The sequence below is a fragment of the Emydura macquarii genome, unplaced genomic scaffold (genome assembly GCF_026122565.2).
Source record: "Emydura macquarii macquarii isolate MOO-44397 ecotype Brisbane River unplaced genomic scaffold, CSIRO-AGI_Emac_v2 contig_1119, whole genome shotgun sequence".
NCBI classification, from domain to species: Eukaryota; Metazoa; Chordata; order Testudines; family Chelidae; genus Emydura; species Emydura macquarii.
The window spans coordinates 16,967,712-16,991,998 of record NW_027131256.1 but is presented as its reverse complement, the minus strand read 5'-3'; the positions used below and the strand labels follow the sequence as shown (position 1 = coordinate 16,991,998).

The 24,287-nt window shown below is 40.8% G+C and overlaps 1 protein-coding gene across 6 annotated transcripts in view; it reads right to left on the bottom strand.

The window, feature by feature from the left end:
* Window positions 1–741: 741 nt before the first annotated feature.
* Window positions 742–24,287, bottom strand: part of EPHA3 (EPH receptor A3) — a 550,981-nt gene continuing 527,435 nt past the window's right edge. For all 6 annotated transcript variants that reach the window (XM_067546251.1, XM_067546250.1, XM_067546247.1 and 3 more), the window contains 2 exons: window positions 5,499–5,654; window positions 742–1,425 (listed from right to left, as the gene is read on the bottom strand). In XM_067546251.1, the coding sequence (XP_067402352.1) occupies window positions 1,320–1,425; window positions 5,499–5,654 (262 nt within the window). In that variant the 3' untranslated portion in view covers window positions 742–1,319. The remainder of the gene's footprint in view (window positions 1,426–5,498; window positions 5,655–24,287) is intronic.

Below are 24,287 nucleotides of genomic sequence, written 5' to 3'. Positions count from 1 at the left end.
TTAAGTCACAGCCTAGTATAACAATCAGGGGCTCTATACATATAAATGCCATGACCACCTGCTAATCACTCACATGTAGCAATCAGGAATAAACCCCCTGATCTTCAGTTCCAAACTCAGACCTTTATCACATAAGTTAAAGAAGCACTCCCACTAAATTGTGCCCCACTTATGTTGAGTTGTAGAACCTTACTCTGCCAATAGCTCCACTTAAATCAGTTTGAATAAGGTGCTACTTATCATGTGTAAGGATCGCAGAATCAGGTTTTTGGAAATAAAGGAAACTAACATGGCTTAACCAGACTGAATATTGATCCAGGGATGAATTCATATGTTGTACACACACAGTTCTGCTAGTATATTTCTCTAGGTTAGAAGTGTAATATATTACTCTAAAGAGAGCAATGTCAGTAACTCCACATGGATTGTTCAGAGCATGAGCTGGAAAAAGGCTTTTCTTTCTTGAGTTTCAATCAGGGCATTATGAACATACAACAAAATCTAATAAGTAACACATCATACAATTTCTCAGGTTAAACCATCGATCCTGATCAGTGAAGTCTGACTGCATTTGGCACTTGGCAGTAATAAATCTAAGTGAAGATATTTAAGCATAAATATAAACAATAAGGAATAAAAGGAAATAAATATGTCTTTTTTTTTTTAAAAAAAAATTAAGACTTTTTTTGTTTTTTAAATGGAAACATTTAGAGAAGCTAAAAATCATTTGTGAACTAACGAAGTCACTACAAACTTTATTTCTGTATTCCTTTCCGCAGCTGAAACAGAGGATTACAGTGATATTAATGTAAATATGGCCAGATAAGTTTGAGGTATAATCCCTCTATCTTGCTTGCCTTTAAAGAAATAAAATACCTGTTACAGATCTCTTCTGTGTATAAAAATACTGCAAGTCTTTTTTCTTCTTGTTGTTGCTGCTGTCGATCAAACACACAGCCTTTGTGTTCATGGTTTTTCATGATATTCAGTCAGTTAATGTTCAAATGGCTGTAGGGTATAGTTTCACGGCTTTACTTGGAAGGATTTTTACATATTTTTCTTTTCAAATTTATTATCTGTATTATCAGTTAGTTATTAGAAGGGGAAAAGAAAGCACCCACCCTTTAGGATTAAATTTTTTGTTCCTATTTTTAAGGCATTTGTACTCAATATCTGAGTTTCTTAATGGGCTTGAAATTTCCACCAATGTTCCCAAGAGAGCTCCTTTAATTCGTGCAGTTTTCTCAGCCATCGCTGTTTGCCCTTGGAAGCAATTTCTCTCTCTCTCTCTTTGACCTGAGCAACATCATTTTGGTACCTTACACAGGAACAGGGCCAGTCTTTGTATGAGTTTCTAGCGCTTTAATACTGCTAATAATCTTCTTCTGAGGCCCAACAACTGTAACACCAACCTTTTTCATATCACTGGGGAAAAAAAAGAGAACACATGGTTAATAAGTGTGATGTACTCTGTCTCTGTGTTTCATACTGCCTCTTCCCTATTGCTAGATTGGAGGAGTGTACCGTTATGGAAACCAGTGAGAATATGTGTCTCAGAAAATAGCATGAGAAGACCTCACTTAGCTGTGTTCTGCTTTATTTAGCACCGGAAAATACCCACCCTGAAAGATGAGACAATGAACTACTGTAGATTAGAATATTGAGATTTCGGGGGTCTTTTGTGCCAGCATTTCACACTGTGATCACGGGGAAGTCACTGAGCCTCTCTAATGCCTCAGTTTGCCCTTTCAGCATGACTTTTTTTCCTGAGTCAGTCCTGCTAGTTGCACACTGAGCCCTTTTAGCAGTTTGGACTTCATAAATCTGAAATGTATAGTTACACAGTTATATTCACAGGCCCTGCTGTGTTTTTGCTTTGTATTTCTCCAGACAATCTAAGCCTTTTGTTGACATAATGGAAATGTGGCACACTTTTGCTGTGAAGGTAATTAACTATTAGTCCACAGGAAACTGGCCATTACTGGTGGGTTTCTGCAGTGTCCTCAGGGGTCATTGCTGTAATAAGCCATCATCAACTTTTTTTTTTTTTTTACATTTGCAGTAAACCTACTAATTGGCTGTATTTATGTGTTTTAATTTCCATACTGCAGCTATTGGTTACTGGCCATCACTTAGCTGCAACTACTTTATACCAACAACAACTCAATATTCTCTCTGTTACAGTATCTTCATAATCATACCTGACACATTCTCAGGTGCAGAGAGACTATTACCATGCCACTCTTTACTACAGGAATAAAGATGGGATAGACTTAAACGTGAACAAACGAATTCATTCCAGGAGGACGCATTAATTTGTAACACCAACTCCTCCAGCTGGTTCCTCGAGATGCCAGGAGGAAATTGTGGCTCATACAGAGCATCAATTTGAACCAGTTCTTTTCTTTTTCTATATAAATGGAATTTATGGTAGATTAGGAGGATTGTAGTATTAGTAACATTTCGGGAATAATGGAGAACATTCTTTCTCAGTGCATGTATGGATGTCTCGATATTAATGAGTATTGTGTGTGCACGTCAGATGATTTGTACAAGAGGATGATACATTTTTAAGGAAAGCTTGGTTGCAACAAACAAACAATTTGATATTTCTATTTGTCCACATTCAAGAAATATGGGGTGCAAATTTAAGGTCTTAACCGTGCCTTCATTTACCTCAGTGGCAGCATGATCTGGACCTTAGTGTGTGTTCATAGATGAACTGGATTAAAGATGTGCTAAAATGTCTTAGGCTTGCTTATATCATTCTACCTCTCCAATAAATGTTCCCACAATCTTCCCAAAATAATTAACCTCCCCCTCCCCCCGTGACTTCTTCAGGCTCTCCTGCTGCTTATAAAAGTTATGATCAACTAATCAGGGACAGAAACAACATCGCATGACTTCTGGCCAATCACTCAGCTAAAATAGTGAAGACTGGCAGCAAGCAGTCCATGAGCACAGTCACTGTGGAGACCACTGTGCCTTTGATTTGATTCTAAAACACTTCTTCCTACTGTTACTTCATCTTCCTAATATGTGCCATAATGTGTCTCTTTCACCAGCTGTTATATATTGTCTACATCCTGGATGTTGAGCTCTCTGTGGCAGTGACTGTCTTTATGTTGTTTGTTTGTACAGTACTTAGTACAGTGGGGCCCTGATCCCTGTGCAGTATCTCTAGACTGTTACTTAGCAGCTCTGTGTCTTGGGGAACCAGGGCGCAAAACCCCGACTCTCTCTCTGGCTCACCTGAATACCCTCCCCCGCAGGCTGCTTGAACCAGAAACCAAAGGCATTTCAATATGAAAAGGCAGTGGAAAACCCTCCCATCAAGGGTGATACAACTCCCCATGCCACATCTGCATCAAAGATGTAAAAAGGGGGCATACAGAAGCCCCATCCACATCAAAGATGGAACACACACTGAACTCTGGGATTGCCAAAGCAGGGACACACTGCATGTTGGGAGAGCTATGGTCTTGATGTAAATAAACTCACAGCTGTTCACATCCAGCTCCGCAATTATCAGACCATTCTAGTTATTGATATGCAAAACACTGAATCCTGGTTGCATTGTAAACTCTCCCTCAAGGAAAAATGCCCTTCCAGGAAGGATCAGCTCCTTTTGTCCAGACATTGTTTATCTATAAACAAAACTGGTGTCTACAAAACCCCCTATCAAAGTCAAACCTCTGTTCTGATGTTTGGATCCAAATGCTGCATCAGTTCCACTGTAACTTCCCCTTCTTCCTGACTGATCCTGCTGGGGACTCTGCCTGACTCAAAGCGCTCCAGACCCTAAGCTGACCAGCCTGTTTCCTGGGAACCTCTGAACTGCATGGAGTGGTGAGACCGCCCCCCCTCCTTCTTCCCTCAACACACTTTTTGTCTCTCTCCCTCTTAGTCCAGGTATCACTTTCTACTTTTGTAATCAAACCTGGGATAGCTTTCTCCAATACCCCAACTGTAATTGTGTAGTATTGTAAGTGTTTGATTCTTTTCTCTCCTTATATGGTATTACTATTAGTATCAACAGTTTTATATACCTAGCAATACAATAACTGTTATAATCAAGCTGGTTGCCCCCCCCCCAAACTGCATGTACTCCTTTGTGTTCTTGGTCCCTATCTTGCTCTGCAGCAACGCTTCTCTGACCTAAGCCAAAGATCTCTGGAGTGCCCAAAAATCCTATGGGGTTTGCTCATCAAGGGGGTTATTGCTAGAACAATTGTGATGTGAAGGGGACAGCTGGGAAGTGCTACTCTGCCTAGCCTATGGAGTCCAGGGGCAAATAAGGGTGCGGCTCAAAGTGCTGTTTGACCCAGCCTGATTGAGTCCAGGGGCAAATAAGGGGAGTAGCCAAAAGGTGCTGTTTGGACCCAGCTTGTTCAAGAAGTGTGCTCTATTCTGGTGTGTTGCAAAGGGGTATATAAGGGTGGCCACTGAAAGTGCTGTGTCACCCAGCCTGCTGAGTTCAGGGACACATAAGGGATCAGCTAAGAGTACTGATAGCCCGGTCTGCTCAAATGCACTCGATTAATCTGGAATGTGTGTGTGTATCTGTGGGATTTATTTTAATCTGGTTCTGGAGGAACCCAGCCCTGAAAACCTTAGGTCCTGCAGGATAGCTCCATTGGGATGGGGCTTGTAGCCCTATGAACACACAAATAACACAAGCAGTACATTAGTAGACTCACACCCCTAGAATCACACTCCCCCTTCCAGGAAGGTAACCCTAATAAATGAACATACCCCAGGGTGAAGGGCAAATCTGGTAACAAGACGCTACTGCCATTGATATGACTAGCGAGCAGTTCATAGGCTGAAGTATACTTCCCCAAACATTCATCAAATAAAAGGAACAATAACACAAAAATAAAGTTCTAGAGGAGGGCTCTGTTCTCACAGACAGCTTCTGAATAGATACATTCAATTGAAAAAAGTATTTGCTATGACTAGCTCTCATGCAACTCCAGTAATAGCTGGTATTGGTAATTTTCTTCTCACAGCAAAACATTTAAATAAAAACTGAATTCTAAATCCCACTAGGACAATGTCAATGGCTGAACTTTTCAAACCAGGGTACCTGAAGTCAGACTCTTAAAAAAAAGTGTCCTGATTTTCAGAGGTGCTGGGCAACCTTAGATCCCTCCGACACTTGGGTAACGACTTTTCAGGTCCTGATCCTGCACCTGGCATAACATGGAAAGACCTCCCACCCCCTGCCTTCGGTAGGCTCTATGTGAGCACAGGAGTCTGCTTACACCGAGCAACCTGCAGCTGACCTCAGACCATCTGCAGAACAATGTGTTACATATACTTATATAATACTACATTTTGAATTTACACTTGCAAATGGCCTTTAAATACAAGCGAGTATTTTTAAGCTACTCATGTTAAAGCTTAGTCCAAAAATGTGACTTGTGCATGTTTAAAATAAAAAAATATCCACGGGCAGCAATGCTTTCTTATCGCTACAAATTGCATTAACTTACTCTATGGAAATCTTGGCTATTGTGTCACATGAACTGTATTCCACGCCTGTGAAGATGTCCTTGCACTGTCCTGTCCGAATCCCATTAACCCAGTCACCTGTCATGCGGAAGGCAGAGATATCAACGTTGCTTTGGTCCAGGAGAAGATTTGATGGCCTGGAATAAAAAGAATGTGATAAAAGTCAGAGAGCAGGAGTGAACAGACACTTTATGTCTAAACTTAACACCAACACCAGCAGGAGTTTCCGGCTACTTTCCTGTTCATCTGTGGAATTTATCCACCACTGAGGCCTCATTTGTTCAAGCTGGCAGCTTTGAGGAACACAGTGTAATCATCTGGTTTACAAGTGCCAACTACTCAGCTCACCCTGTGCTTTAACTCACTGAAGTATTCCCAATACATGATATCTATTTTTACATTATAATTTAATTTTTTTAAACATTAACGAAGATGAGCCTAATGTAGACTATATTTACATGACCTGACTAGTCCCAAATAACAGACTAGTCACTCAAGTGATGAGGTCTCTTAATTTCAAATTCAACTCATCGATGGAATAATTTATAGATAAACGAGCCTTTGAATATTGCAGCCTTACTGAAAAACTCTAGATCGTGCTATTTGAGCTGAAAGCACAAATAAATAATCATAGACAGCCAGGGCTTTAAAAACACCCAAAAGTCCATAACAGGTCAAAAATCACACAATGATTATTAAGGGAATTCAGAGTGTTAGTGGAGCAATTGTAAACCATGTGGGTGGTTTGTAATTTACAATGCACAAGCAGAGGCAAAAATAGGAAGCTTCATTATTGAATATATGTAGCCAATTTTTAAAGTAGCGGTTAGAGCCCTATCTGAAAACCTGGGGGCACCTCAAAGCTGAAGCATCCATCAAAGCCTCCCAACAAGTTACTGTGAAGTTACCTCTTTTGACTTTCAAATTAATCATTGCTCACAAAGGGTGCTGAATTGACATGTTTACTGAACATAATTCTGTGCTGAGCCACAAAACAAAGGATGACAAGAACAGCAGCTATGCAAATTTTCCTCTTTTTCTGTCCTCCCAAGGCAGCTTAAGCCACTGCTAACAGGACCATGCTCTACTGGATAGATGGTAGCCAAGTCTCCACGCTCATTTCAGCCTTTGCTGCAATGTACAAACAGCTATCTAGGAACCAGATTGAGCCTATTACCTCACTTCATCAAAATCAGTGTGCAAACAACTTGGAGCTACAACTGTCCTGGGCCAGATCTGAAGTGGTGAGTAAAAGGCCCTGTATTCCATTAACAGTCAACTGAACTATTCAAACCAGGCATTAGAGTAAGGGGGAGAAATGCCTCCCCTCCATTTTGAATCTAATTTAACCACTGATTCAGAACAGCAATCTACTGTAATATTAAAATGTGTGACATATCCATTCATATGCTATCCTAGCTGTGTCCTGTCCAATCTCCACCTTACGTGGTGTCACACAGAGCTCATTTGTGTATTACTTTGTCTGTTTTAACCTATTTTCAGTCTGTGTGATTTCTAACAGGAGACTGTTGCTGGATTAATAGCAACTGGGAAGTAAATGTCCTACTGAAAATAAGTGTAAAAAATGTGACAAGGTAGTTAATATCTTTTATTGGACCAACTTCTCTACAGCTAGGAAGAGCTGGATGACGGATACCTCTGCATTTGGTAGCATTACAGAGGGCCATACTTGCTGCTCTTATAATGATCTACCAATGCAGTCATATATGGTGATGAGGCTCCTCTTTTCCAACATTGCCAGTACACCAAAATGTCTTACTTTAATGCACAGATATGAACAGATGACCGGTCTCCCCTGTATTGGCACTAATTGTTTTTTCTCATTGCATTATCTTTTTTTCTAAGCTGCACACAAAGTCTCTCAACAGCCACATGATCACTGCTCTTTCTGGTGGGCATGACATCTTAGTCCATATTAATTATTTCCCAATCTCAACACTAATTAAGATTATAACAGATTCCTCCACCTGTGAAAGTATTTGAGAGTTTTCACGCCCTCACCCCCACTCTCCTCAGTCACTGTAAGCCTGCACTGATAGGTAGCTTTTAGGCCCTGATTCAGCAAAGCACATACATAACTTTAAGCACATGTTCACTTTTACTGAGGCCTATTGTGTGCTTCAGTGTTTTGCTGAATGGAAGCCTTATTGTGTGACTGACTTAAGAATAAGGGACAGAGGTAACCTGTGCTCAATTTTATTGCCCACTGTGACATACTGCATCTCCATGTACACCCTTATGTTGTAATTGTGTATCATTCATGATCACCTTTATAGAGTAATTGTGTATTGTTTAATGCACAGTATATTATGTAAGATGTTTTTGGAATGCTCATGACATACTGAACATTGTTGTTATAGTAATATGTTTGTTGCAATGTCATGTGTATGGTTTGTGAGACTTTGCTATGTGATATGCCCAAAGATGTGTCTCATGACTTAAAACATATCCAAGCAGAAGGGCAGTTTGCACCTCATTAAGGCTTATATAGAACAACCCAGCTCAACATTCCAGGAACAAAGGACTGGACTAGATGTCAACAAATGAACCCGCGAAGGACCTCAGTGACATGGAGGGAACCATACAGGGAGATTGTTTGTCACCTGAGTGGGTGGGATGAAGCACCAGAGGGGAGAAGGAACATTTTAAAAAGAGAAGACATTTTGATGCTCTCTCTTTCCACCTCTATCTACAAACTCCACCAAGCAACAGAAAAGCTGACCTACGGAGAAGCCTGGCTGGGAAGGAAATCAGCCAACCTGTGGTGAGAATCATCTACGTTCGTAAGGTGCTGAAAGCGTTAAGCTGAGTTTAGAATGTTATTTGCCTTTTATTTTCTCTTGATCAAATCTGACTGGTTTTCTGATTTATAATCACTTAAAATCTTCTGTACTTAATAAATTTGTTTGTTTTATCTAAAGCAGTGCATTTGGCTTCAGGTGTTTTAGAGACACCTTTTGAAGTGACATGGCTGGTGTATATCAATTTCTTTGATAAATTGACAAACATATGAGCTTGCAATGTTCAGTGGGCAACACTGAATATTGTAAGATGGCAGTTCCTAAAGTTGCATCTGGGACTGAGGATCTTGACCAGGGGCACACCACTGCATAATCTCATAAGTGCCTGGCCAGAATCACTCACTCACTGAGTTGGGACCAACTTGCTTGCTGGTGGCTGTGTGAGAGCTTCCCAGGAGCGGGAGTTCACACAGGAAAGCAGAGTAAGATGGACTCCCAGAGTGGGGGACTGGGGTGACACAGCAATTCACCAATCTAGATTGCAGGGGGGAATGTCACACCCAACTGAAAAGGGCACAGGTTATACCATGAGCTAACACTCCCACAAGAATGATCCCAGTTTTGTTTTGGCTCTAAAGGTCAGTGCAAATCATTCCCCACATCTCTTATTCCCGATCCCCACTATCATTGTAGACAGAAGACAAACAGTGTAAACCATTTGATACTTAATAAGCACAAAACAAGACTGTGAAAATTAATGTGCCTCCTGCTATGCTGCATCTGAACCACTTAGCAAAACAGGAAGGGCACTGGGACCTGTGCAACACTATAATATGCTCCACTGAGCTGTGGACAGTATGTTGAATTAGGTCTTTAAGTAACAAAGAGAGGCTGCCTGACAATGTGCTGGTTTAGTGTTTTCCAAGGGACAGCCATCCTCAGCACTGAAGCTCTGTGTGAGGGCTACGTGGTGGGCCTGCCAGCAGAAGAGCCACACCCTCTGTGCACTGGGGAAACATTCACTGCACCAGCACCAAGAACAGGGAGCTCAGATGACAGACCGCACCGTCTGCATTTACACAGGTGGCCTATCAGGCAAGTGGCGTAAATAGCTGTTGGGACTTCACTGTTGTCTCAGGCCATAACCCTCGGCTCCCAGGATTAATTATTCCATCTTTATGCAGTTAAATCAATGTCCTCACCAGGAATCAGAAGCGAAAGAGAGTGGTTAGGGAACCAGTTCCAAATGCCATGATTTAAAGCTAATGGTTATGCCATGTTACAGCTGGATGTGTGGTACATTAATATTTGTAATGGGATAATTGATTTGGGTTTAAAGGACCCACCACCCAGGACCCCTCTCCCCAAACTTGAACAGAATCTGAGGTTTGGGAAAACTTTTAAGGTAGAATTTGTGAAGGGACCCCCAAGGAGTTAAGCGCTCAAATTCCAGTGTATTTCAATGGGAGCTGCATGCATAATTCATTTAGGCTGTTTTGGCAATCCCAGCTTTAATCATTTTCATGTTCTTTTGCCCTTTTAAGTCTCATCGGCATCAGAAGTACTGAAAGAGCATGTTCATGCGGTATGTTTGACCCTATTAGGGACTAGGAAATACCAGAATTCTTACGCATGTGATTCTGACCTCAATTTTTAAACTAAAGAAGTTTGGCTAAGTACAAATAAGCCACTTTGACTTTTGGCCACACACCCAAACCCAACCTTCCATCCTTGAGGTTTTGCCTATCATTAGTTTGATAAATGGATTCCTCTTATAAATTATAAAATGCTTTCAGAATGCAGGCTTTTGGAAGCTGTGGCTGGCAGCTTGATTGCTGTAGGAAAAATACAAATACTACCTATAAAATTACTCAGCCTGTGCATATTGTACTGTCATGTACTACAGGAGACCCAAGTTTGGTACAAATCCCTAACTTTCCCTTTCTGGATCACTGGACATTATGAAGCCAGTAAGAAGCTTCAGAGCATGCTGCCTTAGATATTGGAAAGGTATTGATAATCAGGGCCTTTCAGCAATTGCTGTTGCAGCCTCACGTTCAATTCTCAACCAAGTTCAAGAACAGCAATCCACATGATCAGAAACCTCGGTACCTTCTTAGGGTGGGCATTACGTTTTTACCTGGCCATTCTCTTTAAAGGCCAAGCGGTCAGACAATCTGTTGCTGTCTCGTGCAATGGGTCTGGGAGACATCTGGGACTTGATCCTCAACTGGTGTCAATCGTTGTTGCTCCATTGATTTCAATGGCACTCTGATGTTTTATACCAACTGAAGATCTGGCCCCTGAGAGCAATCTTAGATGGGAAAGAAGTGTGCCAGCCATCTACCATCATGCCCCATTCCCCTAAGAGAATAAAGGTGATAGAAGACACTGGAAAAGAGCACAGTAAGCCTGGTGGGAAGGGAGAAGAGCAACAACGGAAATATAGCAAGGGTTAAGGAAAAATTTGCAGACATGGCCCTTTAAAGCTAAGCACCTACACTCCCATTGTCATGCCAAAAGCAGCCTGTTGGCACCTATGTAAATGAAGTTTTGAACAGTTACACACCCAAGTTTGGCAAGCAGGCCCAGAGTGTAGCCAATAACCATACAGTCTACACCTAGCTAACTACTGTTTGTCCGATGAAGAGAGACACTTTTTATTTATGGTTTTCTGGGTATAGCATCAGGAATCCATCCCAAGACATTTATTTAGGGTATTTATGAAGTGTGCTTAGTGATAAAGTACGGAGGTGCTTTTCCTCCATTCAACTTAGTGTTACTTTTTTTCCCCCCCATCTTAACTCTAATAAAACAGGGCCTGACTCAACAACCACTTACAGAAAGAATGAGCATAAACAAGTTGAAATAGAATAGGACACTAGGATTAGGGATTAGAGTCGTCCAACAGAGCTTTTATGTTTATTACTTGGATCAAAGTATAACCAGGACAAAAAATATGACCTAATTTTTATGTAAGTGACCTCAGACTAACCAGCACTGCAAAGTATCATTTTTCTCCTTGTAGGATTCCAAGCAAAAATTAGTTACTTTCCTCCTCAGAGAGGACATCTGGACAGTTTATCAATGAACAGGAATTTCTCTCTCACTGTGAAGAGTCTGTGATGTCTCCTCACATGCACCAAGGGAATGAGAGCATCTGCACACATCGGCAATTTTTTTCTCCCTGATCCACCCCCTAGACAGCACCTCTGAACATGAAATTTATGGGTTGGGTGATGTGTGCCATGAGCTCACACTTAACTAGACAAATTAGATGGGTTGCAATCCATGCAGCTGTAAACGACGTCCTGCAGAGTTGCACCTGATCTTTTACAGCTTTTCATAAATCAATACCTACTAGCTTCAGAACAGAGTCATTAAAAAGAAATAATGGAAATTACATGTTCGCTCAGGGGAAGTGAAACAGAACATTTCCCCCGTCTTTTTTTTAAAGCTCTTTTTGTTTTGTCCCCACCTCCGCCCCCAACCACTACATTTTCAAATTGTTATCCCATCCACTGACACACAGAAAATTCTCAGTGCCACTTATATTGCTGGAGGTCCATATTTGCGAGACATGTGATACTTCCTCCCAAAATAAATCAAATAAAAATACAGCGACAAATTCAAACGTGAGATACCGGACTGTACTTTCTACAAAATGCTCTGCTGCAGTCAGTTTTCAGTGGACTGGCCCATTGTGTTAACAGCTAGAATTAACTTATGTCATGCACATAAGCACAGAGAACCAGGGTTTGCTGCCATTAAGATAGATTTAGTCACAATGTAAGGAACTTTCTCACAGCACATCACGTCTAGAAATAAATATACAAATAGGAAAGAAACTTCAGTCCCTGCTTGTACAAATCTCTATTGGGGTGACCAGCTATCCAGTGAGAGGGAGATAACAATGTGTAACACTCAGGTACCAAGACCACCAGGAGAATAAAGCATTACTTCTGTATAAAAGACAACGTATTGTAACTGGGTAGAGAAATCCTGTATACTACAACCTGGATTTCATGTTCTGTTTTTTACCCTAATCAGTGCAACCTAATTCCCTATTTCTAAGTATGGAAATCTTCCTTATGCATTCACTCTTAAAAACAGGCATCTATAATTTCTTTTTCTCTTACAAAAAGTGAATGGACGTCCTCACTACATTGCTTTGAATGCAAATCCCTTATTTTCTGGTTTAAGTAACTTCAAGCACTGAAACTCTGCACGAACGATAAGGACATAGTTATCGCCAGTCTTAGAAAAATAGAGTGCATGTGAAGTAAATTTTAGTTTTATCTTCTATAGCAAATGGAATATGAGTGTATGTGCTTCCCAACAGGAGACCAGTAAATAAATGTCACACTGAGGAGAAGTAGAGTCATTGTGTTTACTTTAATTATCCCTGGACCTTAAGGATTAGAATCTTTGCAGTTACAGCTATTTATGCCTGGTTTAAAGTGTCCCCCTGGTAAAATTAGTAGCTTTGTTCTTAAAATAAAATTTGCCTTGCTGTTTGGCATATTTTCTTCCCGCAGGAGATTTCATATCTTGTTTGCTTATTTTGAGAGTCAACCAGATTGTTGCTACTCTCTGCTTTTGAGGTCAAAAGTGGGTACACTTTGTTGTTACATGGATCACCAATTAGGAATTGCGAGCAGGTGTCTTTTCCAGCTTCGTTTCCAAATACAGCTCACACTCTTTACAAATACAAGCTTCCTTCCCCCTCTCCCCACAGTTTGCTTCTTGGGTTTTGGCCTTATTCACCAAGAAAAAATGCAAGATATTAAAGATCAGCTCAAACTTTCTCCTCAGGCTTGGCTATTCCTGATGTTCCTTCTTCAGGACTACTCATCCTACACCCTAAACCCTGGTTCTCCAGACAGCCATAATTTATGTTCAGGTGGGGGAAAGGAGCTACTTGCCTCACTAGACCCTTTTACATATGCCTCCACCCAGCCGGGCACAATCTCTGGTTCCTTCTCGCTGTGCAATGTCCAGGTGAGACTAAAAATGTAACCACAGTCTCACTCCACAATTGGCCAGAGCTGCACGTGAGCTAGCTCAGTTCAGAGAGGTCTCCCCCCCCACTTTATCTGTCCACTCTCAAGGCAATTACCGATGAAGGATGTCTCTGGACGTTTTATAGCTGCAGGTAAGTAAAATAGCTCAGGCTGCATTCAGTGCTCCTGCACCAATGTTTGCATGAACCCTGAGTCCACTGAGCTGATCATTACTCTCCTTTATCTGTACAAACAGCACACACACTGAAATCCCAGAGCTCACAGTCTCAGCAAGACCATGTATTGCCCCCATTGTCACATTCTAGAAAGGAGGACAGTTTTTTGTATGTGCTATTTTCCTCACATAAAGAACAGACCATAGAAAGGGCTGGTGGCTCCTACCTAGAGTGTATTTTTTTTATGAGTGTCCTTTTTTGGTTTTGACCTTAGCATTTCCCCAAAGTCACATTTGCCTCATGAGACAGTCCTTGATTTATTTAAGCTCTCGACTGCCCACAGGCAAAAAAAAAAAAAAATACACAACAGGAAGAGTGCCTCCTAGATATTAAATGAATGCCCTTTTCAGCTGCCTTTGCAGAGTCCGCAAGTTCCTTTAGTTTTCTCCCTAAATGTTCCTTGACCAGATCCATAGATGATGCTTCAGGTCAGGGCTGAAGTCATAGCCATGGCTTATCCAACAGTTAGGCCTCCATGAAAGAACCTCTTCCCTAATCCCTGGTTCACCCTAATCTGCATCCTCCAAAGCAGACTATTCAAGTACTATTCTAAAATTATTCAGTCATCCGTTCTCCTGCAGTTCATTACTTTGGCTTGAGCCAATGCATTGCCCAGTTGTTCAACTGCTGGTCAGAAGAAAAGGGCTCACCCTGAAACAACTGGCTGGTACTTTTCTTCCAAGGTCCCCAGGAAGTCCAGGAGGGCAGCATCTTGCTCAGGGTTTAATATGCAACTTTGTGCCTCTCTTGTTAAAAACCAAACAGACAGCCTAGGAATCCTCTTCCCTTGCTCTCCTGCCCCCAGGGGTGATGTGCTGCTGAAGCGGAAGGCTGGAAGACCTGGTGGTCTCCAACTCAAAGGTGACTAGATAAACCTATAGCTGATCCCCTTGACAGGTAAAGCGTGATATCCAATGCTAGTCTGAGCAATGTCTCTAGTTTGACAGTCCTCGGGAATATCTGTTCTAGGAACAATCTTTGCTGTTCCTGTTGTGGTGCCGCCCAGGCTTGCTGCTGTGCTGTAAAGTACAGAAAGATCTGCTGCTCTCGTTCTTATTGTTCCATGACCCATTTCAGGACTTACCTCTTTCCCCCTTTTTATACTCTTTTTGCAGTGTGGCTTAAAAAAACCACAAACTCCCGACACAACAATTCCCAAATTGCTCTGAAAACATAGTCCACACACTATGTACATGGGGTTTAGCTTTATTAACAAAGAAAATAATAGGATTATCTTAAAGCTTCTCATCCTTGCCTGCTTCCAGAGTTCCTCCCTCAGAGTTGCTCAGCCCACACATTAGGTTCTTTCTCTACAGAGAGCCACCTCCAAATCTGCTGTAGCCAGTTAAGGTAATGACTCATCCAGTCACTTGCCTCAGTGTCAATGTAACTCACTTTACCCTTTCCCAGCCGGATCAACGGTGGCTGACGAAGTAAAGTGTTTTAGGTCAAAACCACCATCGTGTACAGAAATATATTTTCAACTTGTTATACAGCATGTAGCGTTAACTATACAATTAAGCAACTGATGTCATGGTGCAGGGTGTTTCTTGGGGATTCACGACTGGCTTAGAGGCTGTCCATTAACACCATCCAGTCACTATTGGTAAAACAATCTATAACCTCTTTACAAGAGAAAAAAATGCCATTAGATGGCTTTTAAAACGTTGTACTAGCTGTCTATCTGTTCCATTCTGTGCCTGTGACCTGCTTTACACAGACATCACATCTCACATTTGGCTGTATTGTGAATCTTAAGGCAGACTTAGTGTTTACTGCATCAGGGAATGGCTTTGCATCTTTTGTTTTCCAGCACTTCCAGCTTAGAATTTCCATTAATGCTAATGAGGGCTGCACGTTAAAAGCCCTGACTATTGAGTTGAGAATAACAGAATTGATCCCTTCCGAACCACAATAAACAGCAAAAAGCAGAGGTTATTCACCTTGTGCAATAACTGGAGTTTTTCAAAATGTATCCCACTGTGGGTGATCCACTTCAGGTGCGCATGCATCCTGAGCCTTTGATTGGAGGTTTTTGGTAGCAGTGCCCATCTGGCCCATGCATGCGCCTTCCATATCCTTGTGTCTTACACTAAGGCTATAGAGGCCTGCACGGGTGACTTGCCCTCAGTTTCTTCCCTATCACCAAGTCCCAATTCCTTCTCTATCAAAAAGAAACTCCAAAACAGTGGGAAGAAGGGCAGGTAGTGGATCACCCTCACGGACACACATCTCGAAGAATTCCAGTTACTGCCCAAACTGAGTAACCTCTTCTTTGAGAGGCATACCTGTGGGTGCTCTGCTTCAGCTGACTCCCTAGCAGTAACCCCTTAAGGAGATGGGAGTTTTGGAACATAGTCCATCACAGAAGAACGAACTGAAATACCTACTGCAGCATCTGATCTTGCAGAGTGAAAAAAAGCATAATGGATAGAAAATGCATTCACCAAGGACCCTGTGGCAGCCAGGCAGATTTCAGCAACTGGACTCTCCTGGAGGAGGGCTATCAGATAGATTGTGATCCAGTGGAGAGTGCAGACACTCATAAGGGAGGTGGAACCTCAGCAGAACAACAATTGGCAATAATACACCCAGGGATCCATTTAGAAAGTCTCTGAGTGGAGACAGAGGCTCCCCTAGATCTATTTGCAATAGAAACAAAGAGTCTAGGGGTCTTCCTGAATGGCCTAGTTCTATTTAAGTAAAAGACTACCGCCCTCTTAACATCTAGTGTATGGAAGGCAGATTCCTGTGTAGACTGATGGGGAGGGAGAAAGAAAAGAAAGCTGGAAGGTGAATAGTTTGGTTAATGTGAAACTCAGAAGAAACCACAGGTAAAAATTTTGATGGGGTCATAATGAAACCTTCTCCTTGCCATTGGGTAGTAAGGTCTCATTGGGTAGCATTCTGACAAACCTAGGCACTGTTAAAGTGTCATGGCAAAGAATCTTTTCTCTCTCACAGACATCAGAAATCTACTACTAATATAAAGAGTAAACAGTCACATGCTAAACTCCATCCCTGGCTGAAGTCGGTTGAGAAGGAACAAAGGGTGGTTAACCCACAAAGCTCTCTTCATAGGGCTGTGTAGGGTGCATAAGCAGGCCAAATGGGCTCAGCTATCAAAATCTCTGATCAAAGGCACATGGGAAAGTGAAGCATGCAGAGGGACACTATTTGAAGAAAAACAAGGTCACATTCTGACTTGTCTAATGTTGATAATTCTGAAAGAGATAAATCAACCTACAATTTATTTATTGTTTGAATCTCATTAACAGAGTCAAAATTGAGGCACTAAAAGGAGAACGGATGTTTTACTTATACACTAATAATAAGTCCTAATTATTTAGCATTCTAGTAGGGAGAAGGGTCAATTTATTTATATCAGGGTTGGTGGTACCCATGGCTGTTGAATAAAGTGCCATGGCAAAATGTAGCAATGGGAGACAATACCAATGATCACAACTGGGCAGAAATCTCTTTGACCTCAGTAAGATTGAAATTATTATTATTATTTTGGGAGGAGGGACATATTCCCAAAGGATTTTCCTAAATTTGGTCTCACTTCTCAACTCCAGGTACTTAACCACATTAGAACACTGTCGTCTTTTTAATTTTCAGTTTGCTTTGATATTAATTTTTAAAAGGTTTTTTTTCCCCATGATGATCCATTGTTTTAGACAGAATAACAAAGCTTAATGAAGACCCAAAATATTAAGCCTCAGTTATATGGATTCTTTTACAGCAGGTGTGTAGGAGGATATGGATTATTTCCGAAACGGGATATACATTCATATTTCTGGTCTCATTGGGTGGCATTCTGCCAAACCAGGCACTGTTGCTGATACTTGGACAAGCACAGAATGCCTCAAACTGATTTATTGTAAGGCCAGTTGTAAAAACTAGAGCCAAGTGCATACTACAAAACATGTTCCTTGAATATTCATTTGAATATTTACTTCAACCTTTTTCCCTTCCCTTAACAGGGTGTTTTTCTGCAAATATTCTAACAAGCTACTTTTCTAAGAAGGAGTGTTCACAGAAACTATACTTGTAAAGGTTCCCTTGGATTGGCGTGGCCCAGGGTTGTGAGATGTGGGGGTGCTAGAGTGGGGAGTGCGATTGGCAGCGTGAGGACCATTATTCGCAAAGGTGATCACCTGCACAGGCTCTGAGATAGTCCTTTTGCTGGGTTGTCTTTTTAAAGCCCCAATCTCTCGCAGCAAATCTCCTGCGTGTTTGATTTTTGCCACTAGTTCAGGCCAGGTGAGGTGCTCTAAATTCACCGCCCCCATGTCATTTTGGTCTGAGAATTTAACCCTGCATAGGTGTTCTGTATCAATTCAGGTCCCTGATAATGGAAAGAAATAATCCCACTCTCTTCTGTCTGGGGTAAAGAATCAGAGAGAGATACCAGCAGTGTTTTTCTGCAAACATTCTGGCAAGCTACTTTTCTAAGAAGGAATGTTCACAGAAATTTCATATGATAACAGTTGTGGAAAGCTAACTTTGAATTTGTAAATGTGAGTGCCCTGGACATTTAACGTTATGCTTTAAATGCTTAACAGGGAACTGAAATGATATCATGTGATCTACATGACCAATGAAAACTAACCAAGACACCTTCAGCTTCAACACTTGCAATAAACTGCTCATAAATAAGAGAATTTCTTCTGATCCTTGAATTTGCAAGTCGCTGGACTATGTTAAAGGGATTCAAGCTTGCTTTTTAAGAAAAGTTGATTTTTTTTTTTTTAAGATTTAGTAACGTTTGCAGACCTAAATGGGTTAACTTTCTAGATACTTGGACAATATTTAATGAGAGAACCACCAGAATGTAAAGAGATAAGTCTATTTGGTACATTGCAGCATATTCTGGAGATACTGCCATTTTTGCTGTTTTTTCAATAAGGTTAATTAGGGCTATGATTATGAATTTAAAAATAATAATAGTTTTAGGGCTTGTAGTCATGTAATTCTGTTTAGGAAAGAATATTGCGTTTTAAACAAGATTCGTTAATTTTTTATCACTGAAACCAGCAAATTAATGGAATTATGGTGAAATACATATGATAGTAGGAGATGTACAACTTCAGGGCCAATCCTGAAAGTTGCAATTCACATGGGCAGACTCCTCCCCTATCCAGAGTCTGAATGAAAACAATGGGACTTTGTGCAGGCAGGCACAGGGGCCAATCCCCACACTGCAACCTGCAAGATTAAGGTCAAAACATTATTGAAGAATTCTTCTGCACATTTACTTTAAGAGTTTATCTGAAATATTATGGACTAATTTCTGCTCTCAGACCCAGGGGCGCAAATGAAGCATAATTTCACTGAGTTCCAGAGTTTTTCTGGATTTACAACTGTGTTCTTCAAAGCAGAATTTAGCCCTAAATTTTATTTATGATTTAGCTACATAAAAAGTTCCTAGTTAACTAGGAAAATGGTTTATGTTAGGTATTAGTATAAACCATAATTTAAAATATATTTTTAACCTGTTAAGTGCTGTCATTGCATAAAAGGATAATACATGCTGGTTTACATTTTGTGAGGATTTTGTTGTTGTTGTTTTAGTATCCCCCTTTTAAGTTATGTGATTTTTCAGAAAGCCTTTGACAGACTACAAATAAATCATGGACATATCAGTTTTCTTTAAAATAGGTTAGGATGATTACTGTGTCCACGGCAGACTATTTGGAGGGATTCAAATGACAGCTTGTAAAAACAAAAATGAAATATCATTTCACAAGCTTCTGTGAGCAAGACCTTTGCTTTATTTCTCGAAAAATAACCTTAACGTGAGGACTGACTGTGAATTAGTTACATGTATGGATGTGACAAGGAGGAGTTATGGAAGGACAAAATAAATCTATAAAGCAAGAGCAGGAATCATTCTCAGTTTGGTCTTCCGTCAAATGGTGTTGCTGAAGCCCTTTGAATTTACCAAATTAGATCAAGTTTGCAGCAATTATTAGCCCTTTAAAATATTTTGTAATGAATTCGGTTCTGTGAAAAGAGTGATGTTTGCAGATCTAGAAACTGAATCCTACTAACTAAAGATACTTAGCCTGAATGTCCCACTTTTTATCTTCCAAGACCTTGCACATATTAACTAATTAATCCTCCTGTAAAGAAGGCCTGTGGCATCCATATTTTACAGATGAGCAGAGAAGTTAATTTAGGGTTTGGCTACACAAACATTTAGTTTATGGTAAGTTGTGGTGCCAATCTACCCCGCACTAGCCTGCTATGCACTAAGTGTCCATGTGGACCCTACTGACATGCACGAACAGCTCCTTAGTACACTTTGATCTACTCAGGTTTCGAAGTGGGGTAGATCAAAGTGTACTAAGGAGCTGTTAGTGTGCGTTAGTGGAGTCCATATGGACACAGCGTGCAGCAGACTAGTGCAGGGTAGATTCACCACCCCCACTCCCTGCTTGCCATGAACTAAAGGTTTATATAGACAAGCCCTAAATGACCTACCTGAGATCAGAGAAAGAGTATAAGAGCTAGGTTTAGAACTGAGAAGCTGCTGCCTCCCAGTCCTGTGCTCAGCCTAGTAGACTAGATGTCTCCTGTGGAAGCCATCTATTCACCGCTACATCACAGGCAGCAGATGTACAGAAGCCTTCCACACACTGCCACATGAATGTGCCTGAACTTTTGTTATGGAAAAGTTCAGTCTCCAATATGCCCATTCAGTGCTTGGCACCCTCTGCTGAGATTGTAAACAAGGATGCTAATTACTAGAGCTGCGAGGTGGAGACCAGACATTCTGTTTTGTGGAGGATTTCACCATTTTGAAATTTGTTTTAGTTCTGATTTGGAACAAAACCTGAAGTCTTCTAAATGATCTTTGAAAGAACAATTTGAAAAAAAAATGCATTTTGGATGGATCAAAACATTTTATTTCAATAAAATCCTTTAGTTTAGTTTCAGTTTTGAGGTTTCAATTTTTATAAAACAAAATAAAAGAAATTGAAGCAAAAATGATTTCAAAAGAAAAAAAATCAAAATGTTTCATTCCAAAAATGTCTAACTGGGATATTCCCTTTTTTCATTTAAAAGGAAATTTCAGCAAAATATACATGATTTCATACATTTTTTTATTTTGACAGACTTGTATTGTCCAACAGAAGACTGTTTCATATAAGTTTTTCCAACCAGCTCTACTAATTACTGTAATCACCTTTACTATGAACCGGATTAAAGCCACTTGTTTATTTCACAATACTAACAAAAAAAGCAGGTGACAATGATGTCCAGTCACTGGCTGCTTGGGCTGGATTTGAATTGGGGACACAGATATTAAAGGTTCTAAGTCTCATTCATAAAATTTCCCTTCTCTCAGCTCCTCCACGCAATTTGCAAATCAGAAACTATGTAGCAATTTTTAATGAAGGATAGATATAACAAAACTATTAACGTTAATCAGCTGATATAGCTTTTTACAAGAGAGGCTAGCAACTTTTTCTGCTATCTGGCTTTAACATACTCCTGCCTGCAAGAAATAATGTGTATTTAAACAAGTACTAATAGACTCTGAGGAATGAATGACTGTTTACAGATTTAAAAGTATACCTTTGTATTGAGCTCGAGAGTATAGACAATTAAAGATACACAGAGAAACAGTTATCAGGGTTTTCTTCCCTTTTTTTCTCCAACATAATCTCTTTTCATCCCTCGCTAAATATGGACTCAGTGGGAATTAGGGCGATTAATAATATAGACGATGGTAATATCTGTCACTTATATAGTGCTTTTCACTTGTCACTCTCAAATCACATTACCAAGAGGTAGGTAAGGATGGTAGATTTTTTTCTAATCTCAAAATTCAAAACAAAAGAACAAAAACAGAAAAGGAAAAATGTCAATTTTTTGCAGATTCCCTTCCCAAATTTTGTGATCAACTATACAGCTGACTGAAATTTTGCAAATGTCAAAATGTAACAAAATTTAGTTTCAATGTTTCAATTTTTGGAATTAAAAAAATGGGAGGAAACTGTTCATCCCCCCCACCCCCCACATTAATTCCCCTCCCCTCTTATTTGAAGAGTTCTACAAAGTAGCCTATCTCCATTTTAGAAATAGGGATAATGAAGCAGAGAGAGATTAAGTGATTTTGCCCATCGTAAATAATATCCTAATCTCTTGACCAGGCCCAGATTAACCAACATGCACTAGGTGCACTTTCACAGAGCCTCCAATCTCAGGGGGACCTCCACCCAACCAAGTTTGACTCAGTTACCCTTAAGTTATGAGAGGTGGCTTAGCCCAATTTGAAAAGAGAGGGAAGCGGCACATTCATGTTTTGCCCCATCTGCAGGTTGTGGTGAGAGCCAATGGGGTGGACTGAGGAGCTGGGCCAGCCCTGTGGGACAGTAACCACTGGGGGTTGTGTGTCCAGCTGGCTTGCTCCCCAGCATCCCCATCACCCCCATGGCATCCCACCCCAGGGGCAGGACCTGACCTCCCCCCCAGTCACATTCCTTGGGGGCAGTACAACCCCCCAGGGAAGGTACAGGCCCTCCAATGTCCATAGCGCAGAGGGCCCCAAAATTCTTTAATCCAGCCCTGCTCCTGCTTCCCAGTTCAGTGCAATGTTACCTGGAAACCATGCAGTACTGCCCATTACCTGACACTGCACTGCGACGCGACTGCAGTGCTTTTAATCAAGCACTTGCCTTGTAATTTTATCCATATTCATTTATTTCAGTGCTCCACCTTCTTATGCCTGTGTTGATAATATAAAGCCTGAGACATCACTTCTGTTATAGAGAACGTTTTTGCTTGAAATCCAGCCAAAAAAGTTTGGTCAATGAAGCTTGAAGAATCAGAGAAGTCCCTAATTAGTTCCAATATCTGACAAAAAATGAAGTGTCGGAAGTCCATTGAAGATTTTTATTGTTTTGGAAATATTTTCAAATATGCGACTCTTAGTTTTCATTGTGTCTCACAAATGAAACAAGAATCAACAAACCCTTTTGGACCGCAGCTTCACCAACTTGTTACTTCCTACACCCAGTATTTCTGACTCACCCATTACAAACTGGAAAGCTTTCAATCTCTTTTTAATATAGTGAAATATTCACCAATGTGAAGTAATCACACCAGACTCGAAAATAATAAAAAATTCCCTGACAAGTATAAAAAAGCATTAGATAGCACAATTCCTGGCAGTTATAGGAAACTGAAAAGGAAGCGAAGAATTAAAATGGATTTTAGTTCTTTCTACTAAATTTCTATGCAGTGTTAATATAAAATGTGCTGTATGAAATATGTACAGACTAAGGCCCAGTATTTGGCAGAGCACTTAAGCACACGCTTAGCTTGAATCCCAGTGAAGTCAGTTAAACACATGCTTAAGTGCTTTGCTGAACTGGGGCCTAATATAAGAGAGAAAATTCTCTCTCTCTCTCTCTCTCTCTCACACACACACACACACACACACACACACACACACTCTCTCTCTCTCTCTCTAGAAGATATTATCAGGCTAAATATATTCCCTGACAAATTATTTTTGATCATTTGTATCCATATGCCTGGGGGTAATTTTGCAGAACACAGCTCCATGAGACTTTCAGCATGCTTTCAACAGCAGGATTTTAAGAGCAGGGCAGAACTGGGTGGTCAAGGAGGGGTGGGAGCTACTGCATTATAGATCCACTGGTGATTCCTAAATATTGACCAGGGCATGGGTTTCATGGGAGCTACTGCAGCCTCAAGTAGCTGCTGTAGAGTAACTTGTGGGAGAGGATTCCTCCAACCTAGCCCCTTGGGCACAGTCTAGATACTTGTACTGTGTGTTGGGAGTCATGGTGCATGTCTATTCCTCTCATGCCTGCAGAAAGTAAAGTGAGATTTGTAAGAATACCAGTAATAAATGTGTTATGAAAACTGTGTGTCCATGTTTGTTTGCTATTCAGTTGGGGGTTCTGTGGTCATTAGGGTAAATATCAGCACACACTTAGGGCATGTGTATACAGCAATCAGAGGTGAGATTGCAGCATATGAAGACTTACCTGAGCTAGCTCTGATCTAGCTAGTTGGAGTAACAATAGAAGTGAAGCAGAAGTACAGGCTGTTCAAGCCTGCCCACGACCCCGGGTACGTACTCAAGCAGCTATCCCGAGCTGAAGTCCGTGCTTCACTGCTATTATTTATTACTCAAGCTAGCTAAATCAAAGAAGTGCTGCAGTCAGACCTCTCAGTGCACTATAGAAACATCCTGACAGGCATCTAGACAGGAAGACTGGACTAACTCTTCTAAGCATCACCTATTCACTGGTAATGAAAGGACAAAACAGAGAGCCTACTGTTTTGAAGTTCAACCTGACCCACTGGTGAATTTGCATACATTTGGACAAGGCTCAGGATCCCAGGGCGACAGAGAAATTTTGGAATGAATAAGTATGCCTGTGAACTCAGACATTGTCTCGGACAAAGAGAAAGGGCCTGCAGAGAACTGCAGGTGGGACCGCAGGGCTCAGAAGGGGTGACTGGGACAAGTAGAACCCACCTGAATGGGCAAAGAAAGGATAAGGTTTAGGTCAGATAAACTGCATAGAGGCTGTTATTGTTTTAACCCTCTTTCTTTCTGCTTGTTAAATTTCTATGCCCCAATCCTTCAAACTTGATTGTGAAGAAGCTGTCCTGAGTCACAAAAATCTCATATTGGTCATAAACTCTCAGAGAGAATTCTAAAATAGGACTCAATGCCCAGTTGGGCTGGCTGAGGTAAATATAGCTGTTAAACAGGG